This window comes from Enoplosus armatus, chromosome 2, assembly GCF_043641665.1.
Source record: "Enoplosus armatus isolate fEnoArm2 chromosome 2, fEnoArm2.hap1, whole genome shotgun sequence".
In the NCBI taxonomy this organism is placed as follows: domain Eukaryota; kingdom Metazoa; phylum Chordata; class Actinopteri; order Centrarchiformes; family Enoplosidae; genus Enoplosus; species Enoplosus armatus.
The window spans coordinates 14153046-14170073 of record NC_092181.1 but is presented as its reverse complement, the minus strand read 5'-3'; the positions used below and the strand labels follow the sequence as shown (position 1 = coordinate 14170073).

The 17028-nt window shown below is 40.2% G+C and overlaps 3 protein-coding genes across 3 annotated transcripts; 2 read left to right on the top strand and 1 right to left on the bottom strand.

Annotated features, from left to right (window-relative positions):
* The first annotated feature begins 579 nt into the window (after window positions 1-579).
* rhbdd2 (rhomboid domain containing 2) lies at window positions 580-1845 on the top strand. The gene has a single exon (XM_070915922.1). It carries the CDS (start codon window positions 580-582, stop codon window positions 1561-1563), a length of 984 nt encoding a protein of 327 aa, XP_070772023.1. The 3' UTR covers window positions 1564-1845.
* Window positions 1846-2718: 873 nt separating this feature from the next.
* Window positions 2719-5590, bottom strand: LOC139297343 (OCIA domain-containing protein 1). The gene is made up of 8 exons (XM_070919973.1): window positions 5431-5590; window positions 5111-5195; window positions 4933-4986; window positions 4784-4831; window positions 4128-4257; window positions 3893-4038; window positions 3285-3446; window positions 2719-3160 (listed from the first exon to the last, which is right to left on the bottom strand). The coding sequence occupies exons 1-8, from the start codon at window positions 5482-5484 to the stop codon at window positions 3126-3128; spliced, it is 714 nt and encodes a 237-aa protein (XP_070776074.1). The 5' UTR covers window positions 5485-5590; the 3' UTR covers window positions 2719-3125.
* A 3218-nt stretch (window positions 5591-8808) lies between these two features.
* slc34a2a (solute carrier family 34 member 2a) lies at window positions 8809-16644 on the top strand. The gene is made up of 13 exons (XM_070914569.1): window positions 8809-8832; window positions 10129-10192; window positions 10316-10426; window positions 11321-11449; window positions 11861-12004; window positions 12133-12244; window positions 12863-13055; window positions 14145-14240; window positions 14328-14448; window positions 14822-14989; window positions 15091-15207; window positions 15501-15625; window positions 16075-16644. The coding sequence occupies exons 1-13, from the start codon at window positions 8809-8811 to the stop codon at window positions 16642-16644; spliced, it is 1974 nt and encodes a 657-aa protein (XP_070770670.1).
* The last annotated feature ends 384 nt before the right edge of the window (window positions 16645-17028 follow it).

The window sequence follows — 17028 nt, the reverse complement described above, 5'->3', positions numbered from 1 at the left end:
TAAAGTATTGTGAAAGAATTGTAGTAGTGATGCGTAAATAATAATAGTGAGGATAATAAATCGGAAGTTGAGCAAATTCCCCTTCACAATATGACATGTCCGCTGGCAAGAAGTTCCATTTAGCCTTCCTTTTAACCCTTCAGGCTATGGATATCTGAGTTTTGTCAGCCCTGGCTCACATACAGCTTAGACGTTGTAATTTGCTACGCAGCTAAATATAACTTTTCCACAAAATGTGCCACTGTGCGTCAATACATGTTTTACTTTGAAGGGTTTGACCAGAAGTTGTGTTTTAACAATCACGCTACATGTAGCGTTACTTCCGGGAGCTGCGACAGCACAACAGCTGTGTAAGTGTTGCCATCAAAATCCTTCATCGATGACTGTAAACCTTTTATTTATCCACAAAGGCCTACATCCACCCGAGAGGTTTACGGTATCTATCGTCTGCAAGTAGGCTGGATACCACAGTACTTCCTGTTTAGGAGGTGTGGAGACAATTGAACCACAGTCGGTTTGGATAAATCCTGGTAAACTTTTGCTTTAACTTTTTAGCCGTGGATTTCCTTATTTGGCAAGATGACACGAACTGAGCACTTTAAAATAATCTGTCAAGTTTTCAAAGACACGGTTCCTGTCCTCACAAGCGGAATTTTAACAGTGGTACTCATATCGTGTGCATTGTTTGGTATCCAAACATACTTCAACTTCACCCAGGGGATCCTCAGTGTTGGTGCCACTGTTTTTCAAAATGGACACCTCCACAGACTCCTGACGTACCCTTTTTACCACAAAACCTTTGCTCAGCTTCTCCTGAACATTACAGCCCTGGTGTTTCTCAGTGGCAGTTTGGAGAAAGGTTTTGGCACTGTCCGTTTCCTGTTCTTGTTCCTCCTGCTGTCCACCACCACTGGCTTGTTGTACAGCTTCCTGGATCTTCTGCAGGGTGACAGCAGCCAGAGTCAAACAGAGGGGCTGGTTCCTGTCGCCCTGGCATGTGTGGCTCTAACTACCATGCACACAAAAATGACTAAAGGATTCTTGTGTGGAGTCAGTTTCCCCACCGTGGCTCTCCCTTGGGTGTTCCTCATCATCACCACTGCCCTCATTCCTCACAGTGTCCTCCCCTGTAACATCATTGCCATCCTGGTTGGGTGGATGTATGGGAAACGATGGTTCTCTAGACTGGACTTGTCTGAGGCCAGGGCTGGTGTTCTGGAGAAGATGATACCTTTCAGGTTTTTGAGGAGCATGAGCGGCGTTATGTTTGTCCCTGCTTCCACAGAAGAGCGGAGGAAGACCCTCCTTCCACAAATCAATCCAACACCTGGGTCCTACCCGGTCCAGGCTTACGCGCCATTGTCCAGCATTAACACTGCTGATGCCGCGGCCAAGTTTTACGAAGGCTGGCCGAGCTCAACCAGTGCTCTGTCCAGTCCCACAACTCCTCTCAATCCTCATGGACATGGCTCAGCACATAGCTTTGGACTAAGTCATGGACACCGTTCAGAGCAGAGTTTTGGCCACAGCTGCAACCACAACCATAGTCATGGTCAACTATAGTCATGGTTATTTATTTGATTGCTTGTCATCATTCCAACAATACAAATAAGCCTTATTCTATCAGTACTGCTCTATTTTTGCACCTGCAGCATCTGTTGTCACTGGATTGTGTCGTCTACGATGTCTACTGCATGGTCACATTAAGATGATTTTACAGTAGGCTTCTACAGTATTTGTGGAGTGTCTGCCTGCCTATATAGTTAAATGTCATTTCTCTTAATGTTTACATGCTATGGGTGACTTTTGTACATACATTTAAAAAATGTTCTTCTTTTGTACCATTTCCCCCCTAATTTCTACAAATAAAAATGTACAAAACATACAAAGAAAACTCTAGAGAGAGACTCTCTAGAAAAACAACTTATTTATACATGAAAAACGTCTTTAGGGTTGTGTGCACATCCTGTACTATATTTAAACCGTGCAGGATAACAGATTAAATGTTATTTTCTGTGAGAATATGCATACTGAATTAAAGAAAACCAGGTCTTCATCAGACATAACAATGGACAAGGTACACCTACGATATATATGGACACAAAACTAATAACATCCTGCTGATGTCATGGGCAAGTATTTAAACGAAACATATTCAATACGGCCCTCACGATAGATTTACAAAAATCAAAATAGTTGCAAATAATTTGTAAGAAGACCCCCTCCCAAAATGAAAGTTTAACTACTGAAACAGAAGTCTCCTACTTCACTGAAAAGTCCATTCTCAGTTTACGTGCACTGGAGGTTTCAAGTTTCCATGTCACACTTGTGTAAGCTTCATAGCGGACCATGGTTGGCTCCAAACTAGTTGTGATGTCACAAAGTCCTGCTGGTATGTCCTCGTCTTAAACTCAGATTTAAGGTGAGCACAGAGAAACTTCCCCCATTCAGCAGAGAAAACAGCCCTCTGGTGTCAAACTCAAAACATATTTTGGAGTGGAGGGGTACAGCATAACATGACAACACCATACACACACACCAGAGTGGTTTTTAGTTGTATTGTAATTTAATATATTTTGTTTAAATCACTTGACCGTGACGTCAGCAGGATGTAATCAGTTTTGTGGCCATATACCATGTCTTGTTGGCCTTATACCTGATGAAGACAACGGGATGAACATGTTTTGAGAGCTTTAATGCATTTTTTGCCATTTAAAACCTTAAATCAAGACACCACGGATATTTAATTCTACTTACATCATTGGTTTCATAGTGAACACCCATGTTTTGAAACCAGCGCTGCTTGTGAACAAACTATCTCAGTCGTGCTCTAATAGCAGTAAAATGTAGCTTCAATATTATTTTCCCCTTTGTAATGTAAATTTTTGTGCTAGTAAAGATAAAAAACACTAAATTCAAATGTCAAAGCACAGAGAGACAGTTTTAGACCTCATTCAATTTGGTTTAATTGACTCACTTGCAAAGACATAATGATCAGAAACACATATAACTTCATGACACCTGAGGCTAAGTCACACTGGAGCAAAATGGCCACCGAACTGCCTACTTTACTGCAGTGTCAGTGATGCAAGAATACAGATGACATCTTAATTTCAAATAAGGACTCATTCTTCCCAGGCGTCTCCATAGATGTTCTTCGCTGTAACATAAGAGAGATAAAAGGAGAGAGTAAGTCAGTCTTTCACAGATTAATTTGAAAACAACAGATGTATCTGACTATCAACACCTCAACCATTCCTAAGTGTTTCGCAGCAGAAGCTTACACTCGTTTTTAGGTCTTTTTGGCTCTTTCTCCGGTGATGTTTTCAGCAGTGTCTCAGCCTTCTGAGTGAGCGTGACCTCGTAGTTCTCTCTGTTCTTGAGCCTCAGGTCCTCATAGAGGATGGACTTCCTCGTGGGCTCCTCCTCTTCCACATATGACTGGACTGAAGGTGCAGGGACAACAAAAAGGACAAAGAAGGTTATCCAGGAAAGTTGACAGAAAAGTTACTTACTGACAAAAACTTAGCAGTGGTGTGAAGGACGTTTCACACAGTGTACCAAAAGCAAAATCTCTTGTCTTCCTGAATTTGAAGATTTACATGCAAATATAAGTATCAGTATAGTTCAATATATGTTTAAAAATATAAGACGTTGCCATTAGCTTGAGGAAACAAACAAAACAATATATTAGTGATTTGCTACATCTCTATCTTTGCCCCGTTGTTTGCCATATGAAAGCTTTATAACTTGCAAAGGCTAGGCTTTTATCACCCAAATGACATGTTTAACAAGAAATGGGCCCATGAGCTACTTTTGTCTTGTATTTGCACTAACAAACAATCATTACTACATTGTTTTTAAAAACTTATACAGTAGCTCTCTGTGGTACCTGGAGCGCTGAAGTCATCTGCTTTCCCCATTTGCATGGGTGACTCTGAAGTGAAGCTTCTCTGGATTGGGGCTTCTGCTGGCTGGAACATGGGGTCAAATGATTCGGTGTCAAGGTCACTCAACTCTGACTGAGGACCCTTGGAACTGGGGAGGAGAACAGAAAAACGGTCAAGAGGTAGTTGGTGGATAAAAACATATAGTATCGCTATCAAGTGTGTGTGTGTGGTGCTCACTATTGTTGAGGCAATCCTGTCCTCTGTCTGAGGGCCTCTCCCAGAGGGGAGTTCTCCAACCTCTTGAACTTCTCCTGACACGTCTTCATGTACGACATTTTCCCAGCCAAGTAGCCACAGAAGCCAGCAACTGGAGAGGCAAACAAAAGGAGGCAAAGGAATAATTACCCATGCTTGTGACAAATTTTGAATATTAATATTTTATGTATCAATACCCCAGTAATGATTATGTGACAACATTTTGGCCATGACTACTTGCTCTTTCATATACTACTTAATTTTCAACAAGGGGCAGCTGATATCACTGAGAAAAGTATTGTTAGTAACGTGAATATGACACTGTAGCTAAACAGGTATAGGCATTCACTGTTAATTTCACACACCTAGACTGTAAAAGTTCACAAACTTTCAAAGTTCAAAGCACCACTAAGCGGTAATAAAGCCTTTAAGGAGATGTCTATCTAATAATGTCCTGTTTTGGTGAAACTGTTTTAGAGGGGTGTTGATACAACTTGATGGTCTTTTTGGAGGCTGTAGTTTGTGGTGCTGAACTTTATTGCAATATAGTGAGAGGTGTCTCTAATATACTATTCATCTACTCAACAATGTAAGGCAGCTGAGTGTGTCATCTCCAGCTTTAACATTCATGAACTTACAGGCCACTTTGGGTAGAGATCCAAACCTTGGAGATGCAGACAGCGTCCCTACAAATGTAAACAGAACAAGGTCAATTTAATGTTCAAGGTGTGTTTATGTTTGTTTTACAGATATGTTGCTGATTCCACTACATTATGTACAGCATTACCTCTGGCAACTAGGGCTTGCGTGATAGCCATGCTGACCACAGAGAAGGGCACCGCTGTGAAGGAAGCATGTTGATGTCAGAGTCAATACAGAGGTGTCAAAGAAACATCGTTTCCTTTTCGCCTGGGATTTAACATAACATCATTAAGCTGATCTGTATGCGAAAGACAGAAACTTACACCTGTACCAAAAGCTCTCCTGGTTGCACTCTCTAAACACCCTCCTCTCTTCTTCTGTGGGGATGTACTCCATGCCCACTGGGGTCTGCAGATTAACACACACAACACCAGCGTTAACTTTAATTCCGTAAGTTAATTGGCACTAGACGTGTTGGCAAGCCACACAGACAGTCCCACCTCACAGATAAACTAATGAGATTTAAACAGCAGACAACCACACGAGTCGTTTCTTAACGAGGCAGTTAGTAACGGGATTTCAACGCTAGCCAGCTAAGACATTAGCACCTTGTTAGCTAATGCCTGTTTATCGGTGTGTGTACCTGTGCTCCTCTGTTCTGCCGCTCCGCAGTAAAACTTGTAGAAGTAGACGACATGTTGACGGGAATGTCGGTGCTAGTTTAAGCTTTCAAAGCATGTGAAATAACACACTGTCAGCCACTAGGCGGTCTCACTTCTTCTCTGTTTGGTACAATGTCATTGCGCTGGCCAACACTGACACAACCCGGAAATAAAAACAACTGGCGTTTATAGCGAGAAAAGTGTTGTTACAACTACCGCTCGATTGTGAGCATCCAGAAAGAAGAATCGGGGCAAATTATTTTCAAATAATTACTGCTCCTGTTTTATTTGTGTATGAAGTCCTAAAAGAGTACATTACTTAGACAATATACTTTTAAACTGGATCTTTTATTTTGAAAGGTCTCGTTGCAAAAGTATTAAAATGGCGACCTACGTCCTCTAGTGGTGACAATAATGAATCATCCCAGCATAATAATTGAATTGAATAATTGACTTTTTGGTATATTACATGGTAATACAAAGTAGTAGTGACATATCTAACACTATATTACATTGCTTTATGTTACTTATATCACTATATAATACTATATTACTGTTATATCGCTTTTATTGTATTTTCATGCTACATCATATATGGTAGTATTTTCCAGTTTTTAGTTTATAGTGTGTGTATATTACATAAAGTGCACATATGTTATATGTAACACTATATACTTTAATACATTATTATGTGTATTTATTATTCACACTTGTCTATATACCATACTTATATATAGTACACACATCATGGCTTTGCACAACTGGACTTCTTTCACACAGTATTTGCACAATTCACTCATGTATAGTCCAAGGCATTGTAACGTATATATTGTGTATAGCTTTTTAATATCATCACTCTCACTTTTTTTAAATTACATAGATAAGTAAATAATTTAAATAAAATCAATTTTCTTACTTTGGAGCCCGTCTCTGTGCTGATGTAACATGTGTGATTTACTTTACTTTACTTTACACTGGCACCCCTAAGACAGATTGATGTTACATGCTAAAAGAAACAAACAAGAGAGACAAAAGCACACAAAACAAAAAAATATCAAAGCACATACAGGAGGATACAGTATAAATGAAAAGCAACTTGAAAGCCGAGAACATACAAAGGGCATACGAAAATGACTTTGCAACAACAGATGAGACTAAACATCACATATGACTTATACCATTACAAGTTCCCCCCAATGTCTGACTGAGGCTTTGGCCCGAGGGTGAAAGTGTATTCCAGCCATGTGGTGCTCAGAAAGAAAGAAATTCACGTTTTCTCTGAGTCACAAAATACAGTAAGTCACGTTGTTTGTGTCTGATTAATGTCAAGAAGTTGTCAATGAGAATAGAATGGTACAATGTTGTAATAGCACTGTATGGTGCCTAGGTGATGCTGTTGCACTTTCACACTGTTTGACACAGAGGACTCTGATCGCTCTTATATGTAGTTGCATAAAGTAACAAAAAAAATTGATGCTGTACTCTAAACTTGGTAAAGCTGAAGATTCGAGACAGATTACATCTGTTTATCCAGAGCAGGTCTAGAGAGGAAGAGACAGAGGGGAGAAGAAGAATGACTAGATTACAATCTATTGGCTAACATTTATTGATAAAACTAAAAATAGATGTGTATTTTAGATAGATATTTCCTTTGTCGCTCCAGTTATCATCCACATGACAGGAAGCGCTAGACCAAAATAAATTTGTGTCTAATCTGCGCTGGTGTGCGTGACAGAGTAGGGTTATGGTTCGTTTTTGTCCTAAGGTCACACCAGTGTGGCAGGACACTTGGGCCGACCCCACCAGCACTTGGGGAGCAGTTTGGTCCATCAGGGTACTTGGCTGCATTGGGCTGCAGAGGTTCACCTATGACGATTGCTAGGGGCCGTTGGATATCAATTGGGTCACCTGGGGGGGCCACTTGAGCTAACTTGATGGGCACTTGGGCCACTGAAGTACGCCGTCATGGCTTCAAATCACCGGCTGAGCTAAGCCTGGCACATTTACGTTGATATTTTCAAAATGTCAGTGTTTTTACATGTACACTGCCCACAATACGTAAACAAACAAACACACACTCGTCGGCAGTTTGTTAGGCACACCTACCTAAAACCAATGCAGTCTAATACAACAGCCCTTCTTCATGAAGGTTATAATGAACGGTTTTTCTTGAAACTTCATATTGCATTATACTGACAGGTTGTATTTTGTCCACCCATTTATATCAATGAGGGTAGACTAAATAACAGAAACACCTCTCTGTATAATGCAATACAGTTGAGCAGCATCACAAGCGACAGCCTACAAAACGACCAGAAAATTGAATCAACACCTCTCAAAACCAAACATTATAACCTTTTTGAAGGTAGAAATCAAGCATGGAGGCATTTCATCAGGACATGGATACACCCTGGATAAATAAAGCTTAACACTTGTGCATTCAGATGTAAAAGTGCAGTGGTGGTGGTGACAGTATGTTTGTGTGTGCCAGTGACACAGAGGGAGATAGAGGCCGTCAGACAGGATGTTGAATTCCCCTCCTGTCCTCACCTAACACTTCCATGGAAAGTCGATGCATCAGTGTGGCCTGGGTGGACTTTCTCTCCTCTTCTCGACCACCATCAACAGTTTTATAGTTCTATACTTCATTGATATTTTGAAGTATTGAACAATGGGTAGCTGTATTAAGAGAATCAATAGATTGCTACAAAAAAATCTCATTGTGTGCCCGAAATAGAACATACCCACATACACAGCGTACACTGTACGACACAGTGCGCATCCTGTAACCCCCCCTGTTAGTGGGACAAACCTTTGCCAGGGGAGCCACTCTCTCTGCCACTCCGATCCCATGGTCCATGGTTAATCTGTGGGTCCACCAGCTGGAGCTATCATCACTCTGTGGGCTGAGCAAGGCAGATGTAATAGAGCAATTAGTTTGTTATCAGGTACAGGGGATCATTTCTCTGCAGGAGTTTATATTTTAAATGGATGGACGCGTCTGCAAATCGGACAAACAAACAACAGAACTCCTTATGAATATTAGACGTAAAACCAGTAAGGTATTTAGGTAAGTGATACAGGTTGATTAGAGCAGGTGTAGGTAGACACCACCGACTCAAGACTTATCAGGTAGCATGTGAGTTGGATTGCGACACAACTTGCAGTGTCAGGTAAGACTAATCAAGGTTTGAAAGGTGTGTTCAGCTTATCTATGAGACGGAAGTGTTCTTGGTGATGTGAATGCTGCACATCACACACTCCTCTGCCCTCCACGGACCCCCCCACCCTTCCACTCTACCTGCGTGGAGGCAGCATTTCTAAACCTGAAGCCCAGGTGAGCTCAGCACACACGGAGCATGGACTCACTACACCTGCCACAGGTGAGGACAAGCATGGTTTCCATCAATCTGCATGCTTTATTCACATGAAATCTTTGGAATATCAATTTAGTATTTTCTAGTTTGAATACAATTAAAAGCCCATATGCCTCAAGGGTACATTACAGCTTATTATTAAGACCTGAATAATACACTTTCAAATATTTCACACATTTCATTGTTTTTACTTCAATGTTCAAAGAGAATAGTACCATTTGTACATGATTGCCATTATTAGTGTTGTTACTATTATGATGGTAACATTTTACTACTACTATGGTAACATAAGAGGGACAGTTTGATAAACAAAGCCACATTTTTAAGTTAAGAATTCTTAAAACGTATATTTTTACAAATGTACGTTTGATGAGTTGGCAGACAGACCACAAAATATGTGTGTGTCCGGACTCTAAACTCACGTGATAAAATGGATCAGGGCCAATGAAAGAGGCAATTAATTAACATTAATATGGAATTGTTTTATCGTCTGATGACAGAACACATTGAAATGTAACTTGGAAACGAACCACTGAAACTCAGCACATGAAAGATAAAATTCATGTTGAATAAAAATGATGTAGTGATACTGTTATAGACATAAGTAATTATAGAAAACAGGGCTTTGGCAAAATGACATGACTTATGACAATGTGACATAGTAATTGGTAAATCTATATGAAAGGGAAGTTAATGAACACATTCAAATAGCAAACAGATGAAACATATCTCAGTGTAACACTTCTTTAATATTGATTTAGCGTTCTTTCTGTGTCATACTGTTGTGTGAATGGAATTTTACTGCAGCTAGACCATGTGACGATCAGATCAATACCCTGGCATGTGAGTGTGTGTGTGTGTGTGTGTGTGTGTGTGTGATATTTCTGAACCTAATACCCTGACAGTCAAACAGAAATGGTGATTTTGTTCATACATACTTAGATGGAGGTGGCCAACAGTTAACAAGGGATTAAATACAACTGACTGAGAAGTTCTGTCAAATGTAATGACATGACTTGATGCAACCACCATTATGATGTATGTGGCCAAAAGGTTGGCATATATGATTAAACTGCAATCTCTTCATAAAGTCGCCATTTGAAAACACTGACACCTCATTATAAGACCTTTACTTACAAACAATTCCTGGAAAGAATCCTCTGAGACCTTTATAGTGACAAATAACATTTAAGAAGCAAACATTTTCTACTACATATATATACGCATATATATATATATATATATCATTCTGGAAATAAATCCTTAAGTAATGTTTTTCTTTCTTTCTTTTTTTTTTTACAGCCAATGGCAGCACAAAACAAATCCAAGGAAGACCCCAATGAGAGGCATGGAAATAAAAGCAAAGGTACTTTTCATATTGTATGAAATGCAACGGAAGGCTATTGATTTTACAGTTATATGTTATATGTAATGTATATAGTTGTACAAAAAGGACAGTAAATGTATTCAGGCCTTTTCTCTGCCGTAGAGGTCAAAGCGAGCCCCGCACACTCCACTGTGGCTTTGATTGAGGAGGAGCCGAAGGACGAAGACCCATGGGACCTGCCAGAGCTGAAGGACACAGGAGTCCCATGGTCAGGTGAAGACTTGTAATGTCCCTGTGTAACATTATTACCAGTACAAGTCCTTGTATTTTTAAAGGAACATCTGTGTCCTGATTAGATATACGTGGTCAGTGAGTAATACATTTACATGCCTACTGATGGATTACATGTAGCCCACTGTAGATATGATAAGGTATTACACAACCACACAGGAGCTGTCAAGCCCACTGTTGTGTGCATTCACATAAACCAGCACATATCTGTACATCACACATTAAGACATTCGCAGTATATACAGTATAACTAGTCTGGAGTTACTCCTTCTTACAGTGCACTGTAGTTGGCAGAGCTTCCAAGACATCATTGCCTCGTTAGACGGACAATAAATCAAATCAGTGTTACTGATCTGATTAGAGGTTATAAATAATTATGGATGGGATCCAGATAGTAGCCTGTGCCAACATGCTGCAGACAGGATGTCAAAGTTAAACAGTGACTTCAAAGTCACTGTTGACTCGTTGAAGTCTTTAAAAGTTATATTTTACTGCATCATACTGCAAGACTGAGTGTTGGTTTCTTACAATAAGAAACGTGTCAACTTACAGTTTACACTCTCTACCAAGTTTTGGATCCTAAACACCTGGGGGGTATCCTGGGTACACTTCTCTTTTCTCATATTTCCTGTGACTCTCAACTCTGTGCAACAGGCCTTTTTTTATGGCAGATATTTGAACATGTAATAGCAGGAAAACCACAGGTGTGATTAATAATGTTAATAAGGGCTGCACTCCATTCAGCTTAATTTATGTGTTTTTCCTGCTATGACAAATGAAAAGGCCCATGTAGGAAAAGTTGGATAAATCTTTAAAAATGTTTTTCTCTTTTTTTATTTGGTGTTTGATTGCACTAATGTCCTGTCTCTGCCTCAGCTCTGGACACCAGAGGGAAGGTGCTGAGAGTTTTGGTGTCAGTGGGGAAGTTGATCCTGCTGCTGGGTTTCCTCTACATGTTCATCTGCTCTCTGGACATCCTCAGCTCAGCTTTCCAGCTTGTTGGAGGTAAACACACTGACACTTGTCTGAAGCCATGTGTGGGTGTTTTGATGACCCTACAAACTTTTTCACAGACACATTTTGACTTGAAAAGCACAGGTGTTTCTAAAAACATTAACGATGGCTTCATTCAATTCAGGTGTCCCAGTCAGTCGTGGCAATGAACCGACATGCATAATATTAGGACCCTAAAACTGGAATAGCTAAATGGAATTCACCCATCATTGATATTATGATTTATACCTGTGCTTCTCTTACTGTGTCATGTCAAAATGTCTGCTGTGAAAAAGGCCTTTAACATAGTATTACTGTGTAGCTGCTTTGTCTTAGCTACCACACATATCACTCTCCACAGTATACTGATTTGAAGGGGACAAAGCATGTTTTTGAAAATGCTGCTATGTTCACCTTGTCCAGGTAAAGCAGCAGGTGACATCTTTCAGGACAACAGCGTTTTGTCCAACCCTCTGGCTGGTCTGGTCATTGGTGTTCTGGTCACCCTGCTGGTCCAGAGCTCGTCCACTTCCTCCTCCATAGTTGTCAGCATGGTCTCTTCTGGATGTGAGTATGAGCCTCCACACTACACGAACATACACACATATACACATCCATGTCTGAATGATGATGACGTCGGAGGTGTGGAGAAGAGGGAGGAGGACTGACTGACTGATGAAGGTGTGCTTTGGCAGTGCTAACGGTTCAGCTGGCGGTTCCTATCATCATGGGCACCAACATCGGCACCTCTGTCACCAACACACTAGTCGCCATGACGCAGGCTGGCGACCGCAGCACCTTTCGCAGGTAATCACTTTGTATTTGATGGGTAGCTTCCTTGACTCCTTCTCTGTGCGGTTCAGAAAGCCCACAAAAAGATTTTCTCAAGAACACTGCGTTCTGCTGTGGATTACAAGAATATGCAGAGATAATCTGCAACAGTATCTCCTTTGTGACCCTGATGATTTGTCTTTTATTGCTGTAACAGTAAATACATTGACCTGTTATAAAATAGATATATATATAATTCTTTACTCAAAAGGCTAGAAATACAGATGCATCAGAACAGCAAGTAACAAAACTGACTTTCATGGCAGAAAAAAACATGCACAGCATATCCAAAATGCCAACTTTTGATGAACTAAGGAAACTGCCTTGTTTGAACTAAAGAGTTTTATCAGCCCTAAGATCTTCAATACTTAATCTACATAAGTTAACCCTTCCCTTTATCTAAAAACCACAGATATTCAATCTATAATTTATGATCCTCAAGTTTATCTGAAAAATGCTTATACTGTACTAGTAATACTTTTACTTTCGTACTAGATGACCTTTCACTGGACAGCAATGACATGTAGCTCCCATTAGAAAGATCAAAGGTCAATTTGTTTTGCATTCATCTACCTCCTTTCACAATGTACCCAGGGCTTTTGCCGGGGCTACAGTGCACGACTTCTTCAACTGGCTCTCTGTGCTGGTGCTGCTGCCTCTGGAGGTCGCCACGGGTTATTTGTACCTGGTCACCAAGCTCATCGTCGACTCCTTCAAAATTCAGAGCGGAGATGCTCCAGACCTGTTAAATGTGATCACTGATGTCCTCACTGAGTCAATCATACAGGTGAAATGTCATTTCTGATGATGTTGTTCCCTAAACATAACTTTTGCTTGTTTATGAGAAAACTCTACAGGGCACCTTTAACATGTATAGATGTGATTGTTGTTACAAATATTTGACCACCATTATGATTTTGAAATTTAGCACTATTATGCAGAGTAAATTCCAATAATCGGTAGGGCCTAATGCTGTTGTAAGGACCCTCAGTTGGCAATGCAGTCAGTGGATACAGTGGATCAAACCTCTAACCTTTCACTTGCAGATCATTACAAATTATATTGCATAAAAGATTCTGCAAAAGATCAGAATAGCCTACAAAACTAACATGATGCAGAAGAACTACTTCATGCTCTGTTTGTAATGCATATTTTAATATTTGTTGCATGAATCAAACAACAAAACAGGAATACTATATATATGTATATATATATATATATATATATATATATATATATATATATATATATATATATTATATTGGCATTATAATACCACATTATGCTCAATCCACCACAACATTTCATAATATCACTTCTGTATGACTAACCACTGTGATACCCATTTTAGCCTTTGGTAGAATACATAAAAAACATTGCACTGAACCAAACACAAAATGAAAGCTGGAGTTTGAGTAACTAATGTATAAGACCTTTTGGCTCTGCCTCCTTCAGTGTATAGCAGCTTAAGGGTTGAGTCTGTTGAACCTGTCACCACCAGTGAGTGTCAATCAATTCATCACCAGCAGGTGAATGAAATGATTTGTCTTTTGGCCGCATTAACTGCGTGCTCAACTGATTGTACAACTGTCATGCTCTTTAGTTCGTCCCTGAGCCGAGACAGAGGGTGAACATAATCTAAATGGATTTCCGCAGTAGCGTCTTCTAGCTTAAAAGGACACATTGGTATAAATGTGATACATGAATCCATGAAGCAGTATTAGACATCTTTTCTGGAAGTCGAATGTGAGTGAATTGTGTTGTTTTTACTCTCTTAAAGAAATCATCAGCGTATCAGAAAGGTAAGACGCCATTATACAACATTATTATCCTCATCATGGTTATACATTTCTTTCTCTCTCTCCCTCTCACTCAGCTGGATGAGTCTGTCATTAGTGGGATTGCCACCGGAGACCCAGCAGCCAGGAATAAGAGTCTGATCAAGAAATGGTGCCAAACCTATACCAACACAGTAAGACCAAAACATGTCAGCTACGTACCGACTATTCAAAAATATCAAGATTGAAATCTTTATTGTCAAACTGCCACTGTGTTTCAGACCTTAATGAACGTTACAGTTCCTGGTCCAGAGAACTGCACATCTCCGTCTTTCTGTTGGGTGGATGGCAACTACACGTTCACACTGAAGAACGTTTCTGAAACATACAATGTCGAGAAATGTAAGACCAGTGTTTTGTTTATTTTTGTTTTGCCGATGTGAATTGCAAAAAATGTAATCTTAACGTAAAATGTATAATACTCTCATGGCTTCATTTCTCATGGCAAAAGTGTTTAAACTAACTAAGCAGCTTAACGATGCAGTAACAGTAACATCATCCTTGCCTTGATGGAGCTTTTTATTCTCATTTCTAACAGCTTTGTTAAGTGATAACATATATGAGAGCATGTTTTTCAGGTTGTTGTGGAGTTGTTCTGCCCCCAAGTGCTCCCAAAAAAATCACTTAATGCAGCTTTAAAACAAGGAGGATACAAGACATCGCCTGGTTCGTATCCATGCAGAACTTTCATGTATGTGTTTCTGTGTGTCCGCAGGTAAGCATCTCTTTGTGGATGTGAATCTGCCTGACCTGGCGGTGGGTCTGATACTGCTGGCTCTCTCTCTGCTGGTGCTCTGCTCCTGCCTCATCCTGATCGTCAAGCTGCTCAACTCCATGCTGAAGGGACAGGTGGCTACAGTCATCAAGAAGATCCTCAACACCGGTGAGCAGATTCTGAATACTGTATATTCAAGTGCAATAAATGAGACTGTGGTTGCATTGGTTCGTAATACATGGATGTTTTGTGTATGTTTGTGTGTGCAGACTTCCCATTTCCATTTGGTTGGGTCACTGGTTACATTGCCATTTTAGTCGGAGCTGGAATGACCTTTATTGTGCAGAGCAGTTCGGTTTTCACCTCTGCTATCACTCCACTTGTTGGTGAGCTCATCCATCCATCTATCCATTTCATTCATCACCTCTATGTGTTTTTCATTCAAAAAAACTATGTACCAGTTTGCACCTGAAATTCCCATATAAACGATCTGATCCTGCTTTTCTTAATGTTTCTGTATCTTGTTCTCTCTCTCTGTGACATCTTGCTGTCAGACTTGAATAAAATTAACTAATTTCCTGGTAAAAACAGGAAGGACATAGGAAGTGATAGTAGTTGGAGACACAGAGAAAGGTTGTGAAAATATGTATTTTAACTAGTGTCCTGTTTGTTTGAATAGGTATTGGTGTCATCAGCATAGAAAGAGCATACCCATTGTCTCTGGGTTCAAATATTGGCACAACCACCACAGCCATCCTGGCAGCTATGGCTAGTCCTGGAGAGACACTGGCTAATGCTCTACAGGTCAGTGATTCACACAAAAGACGTGCACACATGCAAAAGGAACAGATTGACTAAAGTTTTATATTAACTATTTTTGGGAGTTGTCTGGGATATAAAATCTATAGAGTAGAGGAAGCCAGTTTTTTCCAAAGTTATATTTGTGTAAATAATGTTATAAATATATATTTGGCTTTAGGAAATCCAAATTACCAATTTTAAATTGATACTTTTTGAATTGTATCATGACCCATAAGGGATATCCATAATAATTGTGAAATCCCGAAGGCATGAAATATGGGGAAAATAGGAATTTCCTTTAAGGAATGGCGCCATTTAAAACCAAGTAAATATTAATTTTTATTGAAAGTCTTTGGACTTTTGTACATGTTGAGTTTCAATTTGTTTTTATTTTATGAAGAGAAAAATAATGACTGACGCATATCAATAAAGTTTGTTGATGATTGCTCCAGATTGCCCTCGTGCACTTCCTGTTCAACATCTCTGGCATCATTCTGTGGTATCCAATCCCCTTCACCCGCGTCCCTATCCGGCTGGCTAAAGGCCTGGGCAACATCACCGCCTCCTACCGCTGGTTTGCTGCCGTCTACATCATCTGCTGCTTCTTCATTTTGCCGCTCTTCGTTTTCAGCCTGTCACTGGCTGGCTGGCAGGTACTTGTAGGCGTGGCTGCACCTCTAGTCATCATATTGATCATCATCATAGTGATCAACATCCTCCAGAAACGGAAACCCAGGTGTCTGCCTGCAGCACTGCGAACCTGGGACTTCCTCCCTCTCTGGGCCCACTCTTTGGCTCCCTGGGACAAAGCAGTTGGTGTGATTACTGCCAAATGCTGCTGCTGCTGCAAATGCTGCCAGGTTGCTGCTGATGACCAAGAACACAGAGAGAAAGAGTCTGTTGAGAGGAACAACAAGAAACCACACACAGAGGCGTACGATAACCCTGCGATGAGTGCAGAGAAGGAGGTGGAAAATGAGATAAAGATAGAGCTACAGATTCTGAAAATGACCCGGCTTTGAGATTTTATATATATATGTGTGTGTGTATGATGCAAAGAAGTGCATTGGTCATGGCACAAACACATTTAGGCAACATTTTCAAATTTCCATAATATTTATGTTATCACTTTTAGTAGATCCTTTAGTCTAAGGTGGGAAATGGTTATACAGAGAATACTAACTCTCAGCGTATCAAGAGCCGGACAAAGAAAAAACACATGCAGGAAAGTGTATGTGTTAACTGAAGTGGCCTTTAAACGACAAGGCTGGCGATATTCTTTTTTTGTTATTGTCAACGAATCCCATGGAAAGACCAAAACCAACAATGCATTAGCCATCCCTCAATACTTTCTGACTTTCCATACCCTGTCTGTGGCTTTCAGCCTCAAGCCAATTGACTCCTGT